This window comes from Gymnodraco acuticeps, unplaced genomic scaffold (assembly GCF_902827175.1).
Source record: "Gymnodraco acuticeps unplaced genomic scaffold, fGymAcu1.1, whole genome shotgun sequence".
NCBI classification, from domain to species: domain Eukaryota; kingdom Metazoa; phylum Chordata; class Actinopteri; order Perciformes; family Bathydraconidae; genus Gymnodraco; species Gymnodraco acuticeps.
The window spans coordinates 870,990-883,878 of record NW_022991381.1 but is presented as its reverse complement, the minus strand read 5'-3'; the positions used below and the strand labels follow the sequence as shown (position 1 = coordinate 883,878).

At 42.5% G+C, this 12,889-nt stretch overlaps 1 protein-coding gene across 4 annotated transcripts in view; it reads right to left on the bottom strand.

Annotated features, from left to right (window-relative positions):
* LOC117563109 (MAGUK p55 subfamily member 5-A-like) overlaps positions 1-12,889 on the bottom strand; it is a 56,750-nt gene that overhangs the window by 14,398 nt on the left and 29,463 nt on the right. For all 4 annotated transcript variants that reach the window (XM_034241274.1, XM_034241275.1, XM_034241277.1 and 1 more), the window contains exons 3-4: positions 12,180-12,357; positions 11,255-11,355 (exon numbers count right to left, since the gene is read on the bottom strand). In XM_034241274.1, the coding sequence (XP_034097165.1) occupies positions 11,255-11,355; positions 12,180-12,357 (279 nt within the window). The remainder of the gene's footprint in view (positions 1-11,254; positions 11,356-12,179; positions 12,358-12,889) is intronic.

Below are 12,889 nucleotides of genomic sequence, written 5' to 3'. Positions count from 1 at the left end.
TTGTTTTGTATCTATATCTACGCCGGGATCGGTCTAAGGTGTCGTTTTTCTCATACTGATATTCTGAACAATCTGTGCTGTTGTATTTGCTGTAAAGTGTCTCTACTGTAGGCTATTTTTATTATATGTACAGCACTTTGGCTCGACCAAAAATCGTTTATAAATGTGCTATATAAATAAAACTTGATTTGATTTGATTTGATATAATATTCTCAATGTATTTTAAATGAATACTATGTTCCTTCACTTTAATGAACTAGATGATATTTCTTATTTCCTCAAAAAAGGTTCCAGGAAATGTCCGAGCAGCCACAAAGGGATATTCAATGCTTTTAAGATTCTTACAAATGGTTCTAGAAACAGTGACATCTTTATTTGCTGTGGGCTTCACTGTGGACTGACGGCCCGTCTACACTACAGGCATCGAAAAATGCTTTCAACGCTTCGCCCATTCATTTGAATGGGGTGACGTAGAAGATTTTTAAACTTCGCCGAACTGCATTGTGGGGAGCATGGCATGGCTTTGCAAGCATCACGAGCATCTATCGGCATCAAAAGTTGAACAATGTTCAACTTTTGAGGCTCGATGCTTGGCATCAGCCAATCAAATCCCGCGTATGCAAATCTGACAGTACAAGCGCTAGCCAATCAAACCGCGTGTATGCTGGGAGAGACTACGCAGGTCATTTCTTCATATTCAAAAAAATGGAGGGAAAATTCATTATAGCGGTAGTGAATCACCCGGTGCTGTATGATCAGTCTCTGTTCATCTACCGGGATACAAACCGGAGGAGCGAGGCATGGAGGGAGGTGGCAGAGACAGTGGGTGAAACTGGTAGGTTTTCGCCTGTTTGGGGATTTTATATCCAGTTTACTTCGTTTTAACATTGCTATTGCTTTGTATGCCGGGGGCGGGCGGGAGATTCCCGATTGGTTGTTGGTCGCGAGAAATCGCCAAGCCTCAGACACGCCCAGCTTCAAGATTTTTTGATGCCTGTAGTGTAGACGGGCCGTGAGGCACATGAACACCTTCAATGACTTGTAGACAGATTTGTCAAAGAGAAAGCCAAAGAGGAGGTGGTTTCTGGAAACTCTTTACATTTATAAGACTTTGGGCTTCAAAAATATCCAATGCAAGAATATTTAATACTGGCATAATAGAGTGCCTCTCAGTAGCTTCCATTCAAAAGCCCCCCTCCATATATTGAAGCCTTCATTTGAACTTTTGGTATCTGGTGAGGCCCCAGTTGCAGAGGTGGGGACTCGAGTCACATGACTTGACTCGAGTCGCATATTTTTTGACTTGAGACTTGCTTGACTAACATTGATAAAAGACTTGACTTGACTTTGACTTGGTATTCATGACTTGAGACTTGACTTAAGCTTGAGACAGATGACTTGAAAGGACTTGACTGTTTAAAATTAAATATTTGCGTTTGTTTTTGTATTGAGATATTACGTTTAGTTTTTTCGAAAAACGTGATTGGGTGATTATAGCTCTATGCGCGCAAACCTGGCAACCCACTAGAAGGCAGGAGTGTCAGTTAACATGGCAGTGGCTAGCTTTACTCCAAAAATAGTGAAGTTTGGATTCAAGGATTATGTTGTCGATGACGGTAATAAGAAGAGAACAGCGGTATGCAGGGTCTGCAGCATAAAGATCAGTGACACGACCACCACAACATCCAACTTCATTCGTCACTACAAAAAAAACCACAGAGAAAGGTGCGTGCATGTGTTGTGTTAGCTAGAAAGCTAACGTTAAGTTTAAGCTACGTTAGACTTGGTTTCAAATCGAGTAAGCATTGCAAAGAGAAGACAAAACGGTAAATGAACACTAGAACCTCCAAGGGATTCATTTTGACAAACCCTGATACTGAAGGGCTGTCAGGAGAGGGAGAGAGAGAGAGAGATGCCTCGTTTATTTCCCCTGTGTTATTATCAGAAGTTACTGTAAACTGTTGAATAATGTATAGGCCTGTCACGATAATTAATTTTGTTGGACGATACATTTTCCAGGAAATTATTGCGATAAACGATAATATTGTCGCCACCGTTGTAAGACCATTTTAGACCACTGACATAATGATAATATATAATAATAATTCAAGTACATCCTTTCAAACATAACTTTTTATTGAACATTGCAAATGAAACTGTCGGGAAGGTGGGGGCTCTCCATCTCTAGCTGCTGTGTTTGCTACCAGCTGGGAAAACGGAATGGGGTGCTTGTGTTTTAGGTGTAGTTTAAAATCCAAAATACTGCCACACCGGAGAATCGAGATGTGTAGTTAGGTTTTGTAACCAATTCCATTTCACTTTAAATTCCAAGCGAGTAAGTCACACGTTGTCTCCCGCTTGTCGCTATATTATTAATTTGGCTGCTACGCTGCTGCACGTGCACGCGGAGTGTCCTGACCTGGCTGTGTGTCAGCCCCGCCCATCACAGCGTGCATGGCCGGCAGCCACAGCTGGTCACATCCTTATGTAAGCGGCAAGCGGGGGGGGGGGGGGGGTATTGAGTGTTCTGTAATCAGTTACTGAATACTGAATACATGGCTCTGAAAGTAGTCAGAATACAGTTACAGTTACGTGTCTTAAACGTTGGAATCGGGTCTACTTTAACGTATTCAGATTACTTTTAGAATGCTTTTTGAATACTTTCTTTCTCCATAACAGATGGGTATGTTTTGGTGAACAGGAGACACGTATTTTACTGTTTTAATGGCTTATCAAGAACTCAAACACAACATCTTGGTGTCATTCTGGACAGCTCCCTCTCATCTGCACCCCGTATAAAAACATCACCCAGACTGCATTCTTTGTACTGCCTTAAAACCTTTCCTTGGAATATGTTATGAATTGTAAGATGTCCTTGGGTGCTTTGAAAGGCGCCCCTAAATAGAATGAATTATCATTATTATTTATTATCTGAAACGATGTTATAACTTTTAAAACTGTTTCCAGTCACTTGCCCCATGCATTCAGCAGCAGCAGGCCATTCACTTTGATTTGATCCCGTTATGAAATGTCATCATTTCGACAATAAATAAATGCTACATAAACGTTATCTTGCACATTTGATCTAACCATCTCCGTTTCTAACTTTCAATATATTTTAAAAGAGATCTCTCTCACTCATCTGCGTGCGGGGGCGGGGCCTCACAGACACACTGCATCTCTCTCGCTCACAGACATGCTGCAGCGCTGTGCAGTGTGCACACAGCTCTGCCGGTAATGAATATTACATTTTGTGAGGAAACTTTTCCACCAATAATTCCAATAAGTAATCCAAAATGTATTCACTTCAGGTTTACGAAAGTAACTGTAATCAGATTACTCGTTTTTCAAATGTAACGCCAGCTGAATTCAGTTAGCCTACTTGATTTTTGTATTCTGATTACGTAACGCCGTTACATGTATTCCGTTACAACCCAACCCTGCTTCTAGGCTACTGTCCCGCAGCTCCTGCCTCTCTGTTGGACTCTGTCGCAGCAGGGCTACTGCTGTGGTGCGGAGCGCACAAACCAGACTCTTCACAACGAAGGATCACTTCTTCTTCAAGACAGGGAAGGTTTTGCAGTACGCAGTCTACTGTCCCGCAGCTGCTGCCTCTCTGTTGGACTCCGGTACTGCACACAGTGCGCCGCAGTCACCCCCGTCGTGCGGGCCGGATGAGAATGTCTGGCGGGCCGGATGTGGCCCGCGGGCCGCCAGTCGGTGGTCACTGGTATAAGGATTCAGAAAATCAATGTTTCCATTTGCTCAGATGTCTATATGGCGGCCATATTGGAATTTCCAAAATGGCCGCCATAAATGTAGGTTTTGTAATATCTCGGCTTCTAAATAAGCTGGAACATTGATTTGAACTTCTAAACCCACATTTTCAGGGTCAAGGAATCCAATGATGGTAGTTACAAAGGTACTACATTTTACAACATTAACCCTTCGATGCATGAGTCGGTCGAAAATGACATGTGCAAAGTTTTTTTAAGTATACAAAAACAAATTTATTTGATTCTTTTTCATCAAATACTCTATAATAGACCATTATCTTATATAGATAAATATAAAATATCTATAAATTCATTCAAATTCAAATATTCCAGGCTGGGCAGGATACAACTCACTGTTGTCTGAAAGCCTTCCCTTGACATAGGTTGGAGTCTTGCCACTATTGCCAGAGGTGGCACACGAGTGGTCAACTTTGTTGACTGTGATAATGCTAGCAAATCAGCTGAGGAAGTTGGCAGTTGGGGAAGATCACCCCACAGTCATTACCTTTGACATGGCCCTCTATGAGAAGGTGGTGCGGCTCTTAGATGGCAGACCTGACCTGAAACAGATGGTTGTTCCCAGACTGGGTGAGCTGCATGTCGTCATGGCTGCCCTCAGAGCTCTTGGCGCCTCCATGGAGAACTCAGGTATAGATGATGCCTGGATGGAAGCAGATGTGTATGGTACTGCCACAACAAGGCAAATCCTGAAATGCACACACTACAAGCGAGCTCTCCATACCCACATCTACTCGTATGTAGCACTCTATGAAATGGTTCTGGAGGAGTTCTTCAAGGACAACCCACAACTGAAATATGTGTGCCTGAAGGCAACCAAGGGAGTAGAAGCTGCCTGCTCGGAGGGTAAAGACATCAAGGCTGAATCTGTGAAGCAAGTCAACAGGACCCTCCTGGAAGCCACTGCTGAAGTCATCACAGCATTCCAAGAATGGGAGGATTACAGTGAAACTCAGAGACAATACTGTGGATCTGAAGGAGACCAAGGACCTGTTTGCAAGGCTGATGGTACTTGCCAGGACAAACCGAGACATCAACCAGAAAGAGGCTATAGGAAAGTATGAATTTACTCTAACACCCAGGGCACTGTTCGCTTCTAATGGAACAATCCTGCCATGCCAAGTCCAAGTTAATCAATCTCCTTGAGAAGCTGACAAGAGAAGATGTGCCCCATGAAGACCATCAGCTGCCTCAAGCTGGACGTACTACCCACATAGATGCAATGGATACAGGATTCACAGACACCACATCTACTGATCAGCCAAGTCGAAAGATAGCACTGGTGAACGGCATGGTGCTTGTGCAGAGGCTGAACAAAAAAACAGCCACTGTAGTGACAGTCAAGGATCTGAGTGGCTGCTTCAATAACAGACTGATGTCACTAACAAGAGATTATGATGAAATCATCCTTGTGTTCGACACATACAGGTCAGATTCTCTGAAGAGTGCAACCAGAGATAAACGCAGACAAGGAAAAGCTATCCAGTACCAAGTCAGAGATGACACCAACATCAAACACATCCCACTGAGCAGGTTCCTCTCTCATGACCAGACGAAGGCCGATCTCACTGACTATCTTGCAGCCAAAATTCTAGAATACAACAGGGGATCCTCCAAGCTGATCATCACGTCAGCTTCTGGGAACACTAGGAGCAACAAATACCTGCTCTTTGAAGAAAATAACCACAAAGAAGCAGACACGCTGCTGATCCACCAGGCTGTGCTGGCATCACACCGAAACCCAGCTGATGCACAGTTGATGTTCTTCTCACCAGATACAGACATTCTAGTGCTAGTCACAGCAAACTATGATCTCTTGCTGAAGAACTCATCGATTTCGATGGCCTCTGGTGTTGTGCACTATGGAGAGCTCTAGGTAAAGAAAGAGCAAAGGCATTGCCAGCTTTCCATTCATTCACTGGGGCCGACAACACAGGCAGGTTCTCCCGTATAGGCAAGGCAACCTGGCTGCAGATCCATTTAAAAGCAGAGGAAGATATTATCAATGCTCTGCAGATGCTTTTGGATGAAGCAGAAGTGGCGGAAGGAATGCTGTCCACACTGGCTTCCTTTGTATGTCCAGCATACTCACTCAAGGGTATCAACATAAAGACAATCCCTGAACTACGATGGCATCTTTTCTGCAAACACAGGGCAGAGAGTGACAAGCTCCCTCCAACACTTGGAGCTCTGAAGCAGCATATCTTGAGGGTCCATGTCCAAACCAGGGTATGGGCACAGGCAGCCATTGCTCTGCAGGACCCTGCACAATGGGTACTTCAGAGACTCGGATGGCATGAAACCAACAACCACAGAGGTCCTCCCAGCCCCAAAGGCCATCATTGAAATGGTCCAATGCAGATGTAAATGTAACTGTTCTTCTGGAAGATGTTCTTGTGTCAGTGCAGTAGCCAGTGCCAGAGTGACGATGATTCCCATGCCGTGATGGATGAAAGTGTTGATGATGATAGTGATGATGATGCATAGATGTGTATACATTTAGATGTCTAATGAAGAAGGTTGCTTCTTTTCTGTGGTCACAAAATGTGCATGTCATGATGATACTGAAGTTCACAATTTTAAACTCAGTTTAATCAGTTAATCAGGGTATATGCAGGAATCCTGAAGTCAAATTGAATACCTTTTAAGACCTTTTTTAAGACCCTTTCCATACATTTTAAGACCTCATCGCAACTTCGAGTTCTAACCGGTTACATTGGCGACACACTTTACCTCACATTTACTATATTGATTGTAAGATAGCACAACTAAACTGAGTGCAGTCAGACTACTGAAGCCTCCTCTCCACATGAACTTCAACCTCTCTGTGAAGGTCAGGTTTAATGCAGTATGCTGCTTTGTTGCTTCTGTACTCTGTGCTCTTTCATTCCAGTCAAACTCCTCAGAAACCATTAGAAACCAGTATTTGACCAATAAACAAAACAATTGACAAAACTTTGAACTATGAAATATATTAAACTTTGGTGAGCTTCAGCGGGGTAATGCCATATAGGAGCTCCCTCACAAATACCCAGGGGTTAAATTGGGCTGGGGCTGTCCGGGGCTAAGCCCGGCACATAGGACGATGCTCTGACGTCATCCCCCTCACACATTTGTCATATGTTTACAAAAAACGATATATATGTTAAGACTTTTCTCGTTCTTAATATAGACTATATTTAGGGTCGATATGTGTTGACCTTACTTTAAAATAGCAGATCTCTGTGACCGGATATAGTTTGGCTTAGACCCCGGCCCCACACAGACGCGTTACAAAGTAACGCGTTACTGTAACGCCGTTATTTTTGGCAGTAACTAGTACTCTAACGCATTACTTTTTTAATTCAGTAACTCAGTTACCGTTACTACATGGTGCGTTACTCTGTTAGTTTTTTTTATATAGTCAACAGCCAGGCGAACAGAGATGAGAACTGTACTTAAGTAGCCTACAGTACTTGAGTAAATGTACTTAGATACTTCCTGTGTCACATGCGGAGACGGGCTGTGGGCGTGTTTGTGTTGTTTACTAACAAGACTATCATGGCGGCGGCGGAGCTCAAGTCTAGTTTCTCCACCTGGAGATATTCTCACTATTTCACTTTTGTCGAGCACAAAGAAAAGAACGTTTTAGTTAAATGTAAGTTGTGTCCTGGCGGGTCAAAGATCCTATCTACTGCCCAAACCAGTAATTCAAATCTCTTAAAACATCTGCAAAAACAACATGCTGGGACGAAGCTAGTAGCTAAGACCACAGAGACTCAGCCGACGCCACTCCACCTCCACCTAAGCAACAGCGGCTGGATTTTAACCGAGGGACTGCTAGCCAGGGAAAAGTCGATAAAGCCATTGCACGGTATGTTGTAGAACACATGCAGGCTATTGCTACAGTGGAGTCACCCGCTTTCAGGGAGCTAGTTAGCATGATAGCATGTCCGGGCGGCACACGGGACGGAAAACTACCTGGAGAAAGAATATACAAAAATGGAAAGCCAGCTAATATCGATGCAATCCAGATTGCATATAATGCATGTCAAGTTGATCAACAGATTGTATTATTCTCCAATGCAATAACAGTACTGAAATGAAGGCTATAAGGGCATTAATGGGAGCCCTTTTTCAAAGTAACTAAAACGTTACTTTGCACAGTAACGCATTACTTTGGGTGTAGGTAACTAATAATAATAATATATTAATTTGATATAGCGCTTTTCTGGACCCAAAGACGCTTTACATTTGGGAGGGGGGGTATACAAACAAAACAAAAAACAGAGACAAAGCCAAAAAGAAACAAAACACAACAGAAAAAGCAGTCAGGAGGAAGTTGATTAAGAGGGGGGGGGGGGCTTTATAGATAAAGAGTTGAAGAGGTGGGTTTTGAGGCGGGACTGGAACAGGGTGAGGGACCCAGACTCACGGAGTGAGTTCCAGAGCTTCGGGGCTGCCACAGAGAAGGCTCTGTCCCCGAAGCTCCGGAGTTTGGCCTTGGGGATTGAAAGCAAACCGGCTGAGGTGGATCTGAGGGACCGGGGTGGTTGGTAGAGGGTGAGGAGGTCAGTGAGGTAGGGGGGGGCCAGATGGTGGAGGGCTTTATAAGTGAGGACCAGGAGTTTGTAATTGATGCGGTGTGTAACGGGGAGCCAGTGGAGTTCTTTGAGGACCGGGGTGATTTGATGCCATGATTTGGTGTGGGTGAGGAGTCTGGCGGCTGCGTTCTGGACACGCTGGAGTCTACTGAGGGAGGTGGAGCTGATGCCGTAGAGGAGGGAGTTGCAATAGTCAAGGCGGGAGGAGATGAAGGCGTGAATGAGTCGCTCAGCTGCAGGGCGGGTGAGAGAGGGACGGAGTTTGGCAATATTGCGGAGGTGGAAAAATGAGATTTTTGACAACATGACGGATGTGGGGCTCGAGGGAGAGGGTGGGGTCAAATATCACGCCAAGGTTGCGTGCCTGGGTGGAGGGGTAAACAGGGGTGCCATCAATGGTGATTGTCAGGTTGGGGGTTTTGCTGAGGGTGGATTTTGATCCGATGAGTAAAGTAACTGAGTTACTTTTGAAATGAAGTAACTAGTAATGGTAACTAGTTACTGGTTTTCAGTAACTAGCACAACACTTACGGTATGCATGGGGCCACTTTGAGGGAGTTTCCCGACATGTTGTTTCAGTAAATTAAAGGTTGTTTCATGTTGTCGTTGCTGTGGACCTTCTTAATACCTTGGAAAATGCCGTTTAATACTTTTTAATAGCCTTAATTTTCGCTAAATTGATTTATCAACTTTTAATACTTTTTAAGACCCCGCGGACACCCTGTTAATGTCAATTATCTGTTAAGTCCTCAATAAAAGTTACCATGCAATTTAGTGAGTTCTACCTAATTATTGTTGGCACCATTGGATTTCTTGATCCTGAAAATGTGGGTTTAGCAGTTCAAATCAATGTTCTAGCTTATTTAGAAGTCAAGATATTACAAGACCTACATTTTACGGCGGCCATTTTGGAAATTCCAATATGGCCGCCATATAAACACCTGGGCAAATGGAAACCTGGGTTGCATTCCAATAGTCCATTTAGCTTAGGAACCTTCCTAACGGAGTGAAATGACCCGGAAGTACGTCACTGGCAGCCATGTTAAGTGCCGTTCCAATTCTCCAAATGAAAGGAAAGGAGGTTTCAAACTTCCTTTATAACCTCCTTTAGCTTAGGAACCACTGGACCTCCCTTACCGAAAGGAGAGGAGAAAATGCTGCCCCACAATGCATTGCAGCCGCAGCATTTGCCGTCACTCAACAGTCGGCCGTTCACGGAAACAACCGATTATGACGGAGAAATTATATCATGAAAGTTACGGTGCTTATTAAGCTTTTTAAAACGTATGTGGTAAATTGCCAAAGTGCTTTGTTCTGAACGTTCATCAGTATTATAATCAAAAAGAGAAATATGAACGTTAGTTTTTACTGAAATGATCAAATAAAGTCAACATCTCACAGTCTTTACTGAGCTGTGTGGAGTTTGTTCAACTTTTAAAAGATGTTTGAATGGTGATATACACAGTGATAGATGTTAAGGACTAACGTTTATAATAAATACATTTATATTGATTTTAAGATATTTTCATAGTTCATCAATCATACGTATTGGGATCATTTGTATTAATGTGGACCGGAGGGAGAGGGTGACGAGCATAAGTTTGACTTTCCTTTTTTATTTCCATTCCAACTTTGGTCATGAAGAATATGTTTCTCTGTTGTCCACGTTCATAAAGCATAAAGCAACAGCATCAGAGCACGGTGCAGAGTCTCTAGATGAGTTTACAGTAGTCCCTCGTTCTTATTGAACATCCATGTTGTAGTCCGCTGTATAGAAAACTGTAGTTTCCATAGTTTCCCCACAGCAGCAGACGCCCATTCATGACGTCCGCTGGCGCATCATAAACACGTCGGATAGTGAAAGTGCATTCGATTCTCTAAAGTACCGCGGTCTCTTCTCCTAAGTCCTTTTGAATTCTCCTATCCACTATCCCTTAACCCCGTGACGTTTCACTCAGAGGTCAAGGAATAGGAGATAGGGTTAGAATTTAGGAGCTGATTTTTGGATTATCGGAACGCAACCCTGGATTTTCTGAATCCTTATACAATATCCTTTCCAAAAATGTATAGTATTGCAAATCCCCACAAAAATATATAGTGAACCTGACTATTTGTTTAAATGTTTTAATTAGGTTGTTTTTGTTTGTAGAAGCGCATCATTCCTTGATTTATTGTAAAATGAATCTGAACTTTTTGATCTGTTATGATGATAAACTGAAGCAATTTCAAAATGAACCCAATTAAGTGAGTTTTAAATCGTCCTACTTAGTTTATAAGGAAATGATGAAGAGGAACAAATTCAATGATTTGAAAATGATATCTATGTAGGTGCTGACGCTGTTGGCGGTTCTTGTGTTAACATACATTTAAATTAAATATGTGTAATGGCAAATGCCATATATGATTTTCTTGCCTTTTTGAACAGACTTTTTGAGTCCTAGCTATATTGTCTGCAGTTCTAGGGTTAATATGAATCTAATATGATTGTCATCGGTCTAAATTAGATTTAAAATGATTAACTGTGTATGTAATGAAGATCATTGTGTGGGTTGAATCCATTTTCATAGCCACTGTCTTTTAACTGATCTAAATGCGAAAACTGGGCTTATTCATCAGAATTGTGTATGACTTGACTTGCTTGACTCTCCCAACAGTGACTTGGGACTTGCTTGATACTTGTAGGTCAAGACTTGAGACTTGCTCATGACTTGCACATGTAGGACTTACTCCCACCTCTGCCCAGTTGTCATGGAGGCTCAGACAGCTCAGACAACACTGCTTTGTCTTTGTAAATCTCTTTTAGCCAGAAAGTCTTGAAAAATACCTACATTTCATATTGACTCTGAAGCTCTCTCCATCTAATGCTCCTTCTATTACCTTGTTTAGTAGTGCAAGAACATGCTCGATGTCGCTCTGACTCTGCTGGTCGGACAAGCATCCTCGAATCTGCTTCAGGGACAGCAGCAGCTCCTCCAACTCTGCAATAAGAACACATGCACTGTTTCATAACTTGATGCACTGGCCCAACATTGGCAGTGGCCACCACCTTCATAGAAGGGGGAAGAATATCATTGCTTTTGTGTTGACAAAAAAAAAAATTGCTGCACAGTCTCTGGTCATCTTTTTTGTCCATGGCTTTATCAAAGCACAAACTTGTTCTGTATATTTATTATTTAACAGTTTAATTAAATGAATGGCAACTTTATAAGGTTTTTAAAGTTACTTTTAGGAATTTGGGCTCATTCAAAGTTTCCCTAGCACAAAAGGAGAATAACCAACGACAAAATAATATAAAAAGATCTGCATTGGTGTCAGCATCGGCCACATTTTTTAAAATTGCTATTTTAAACATCGGTATTGGCCTTGGCTGAGACATTGGACAGCGGTATATCTCTTTTGATAACATTTCACTTCCACAAATCAACCGACAGAAAAGAGAAGACCATAAAGGGGCTTGAAATGAGAGATGTACTTTCCTGTCAGGTGACGGCTTGCTTTTCCTGGCTTCAGATTGAGGAATTATAAGAGCTGCATCTAATTCCTTAAGTAAAGGCGCTACTGTGTGCGTGTCAACATTGCCACCCCTCACAACGTTTAATTAAGTCACCCTCAAGAGCCTCTCATGTCCTTCTCTCCCTCCCTGAGGAATTCCCTCCCTAGCAGCAGTCATGCCTTCCTTACATTCCTCTCCCTCCCTGCCAGCTTTCTGCAGACATTTGATTTCTACCGTACACTGTAACTTTTTATTCTTTTCTTTTCATTTATTTCTCTTTCATCCATTATGTGTGTGTGTGGGTTTTACCAAGCAGTGCGTGTGTGTGCTGGATGTTGAGAGATGGCTGCTGCGGTGTGTTTGAGTCCTGCAGGAATGTGGGGTTGTCGATGCCGATGTGGGGATGCTGGGAGAGCTTCCTGAGTCTGATGGAGGAGTTCAGGTCAAGCTGCCGACCCTCCTCCTCTCTGCGGCGACGCAGATCCTCCTGGCACACACGGAAGAATAAATGCACCGTCAATAGAAATACAATTAAACAACAAAGCATAACAGCCTCATATTGAGTAAATAAACAATAAGCATTTCATTCAATTTCTTCACTATAATACGTTATTGGTCACAGTGCAGTAAAAAATGTCTCCCAGCTTTGTTGACGTTTAATCCTAAATTGTGTTTACTCTTTGCCATGTCTACGGTTGTGTATGGAATAATAGTCTCTTTGCTCTTAAGATCATATGTTTTCAAATCAGATCAAATGTTGTTTATATTGCCTAATATCACTAAACGCATATGTCTCAGCAGGCTTTACAGTTTGTACAGATCAAAAGTATGGATGACAGTGTAAAAAATGTAATCAAATTACAACAGACAAAATCGTCGACATTTAATTAAATAAAGGACCCGGAAGTCAATGTTTTTAGGTACCAGTATACGTTTTTTGGTTTTATGCAATCAGAAAATACCCCACTTGAGAATGTCTGAAACTTCTATGTGTCTAAAAAAGGTGGTTGCCAATAAGT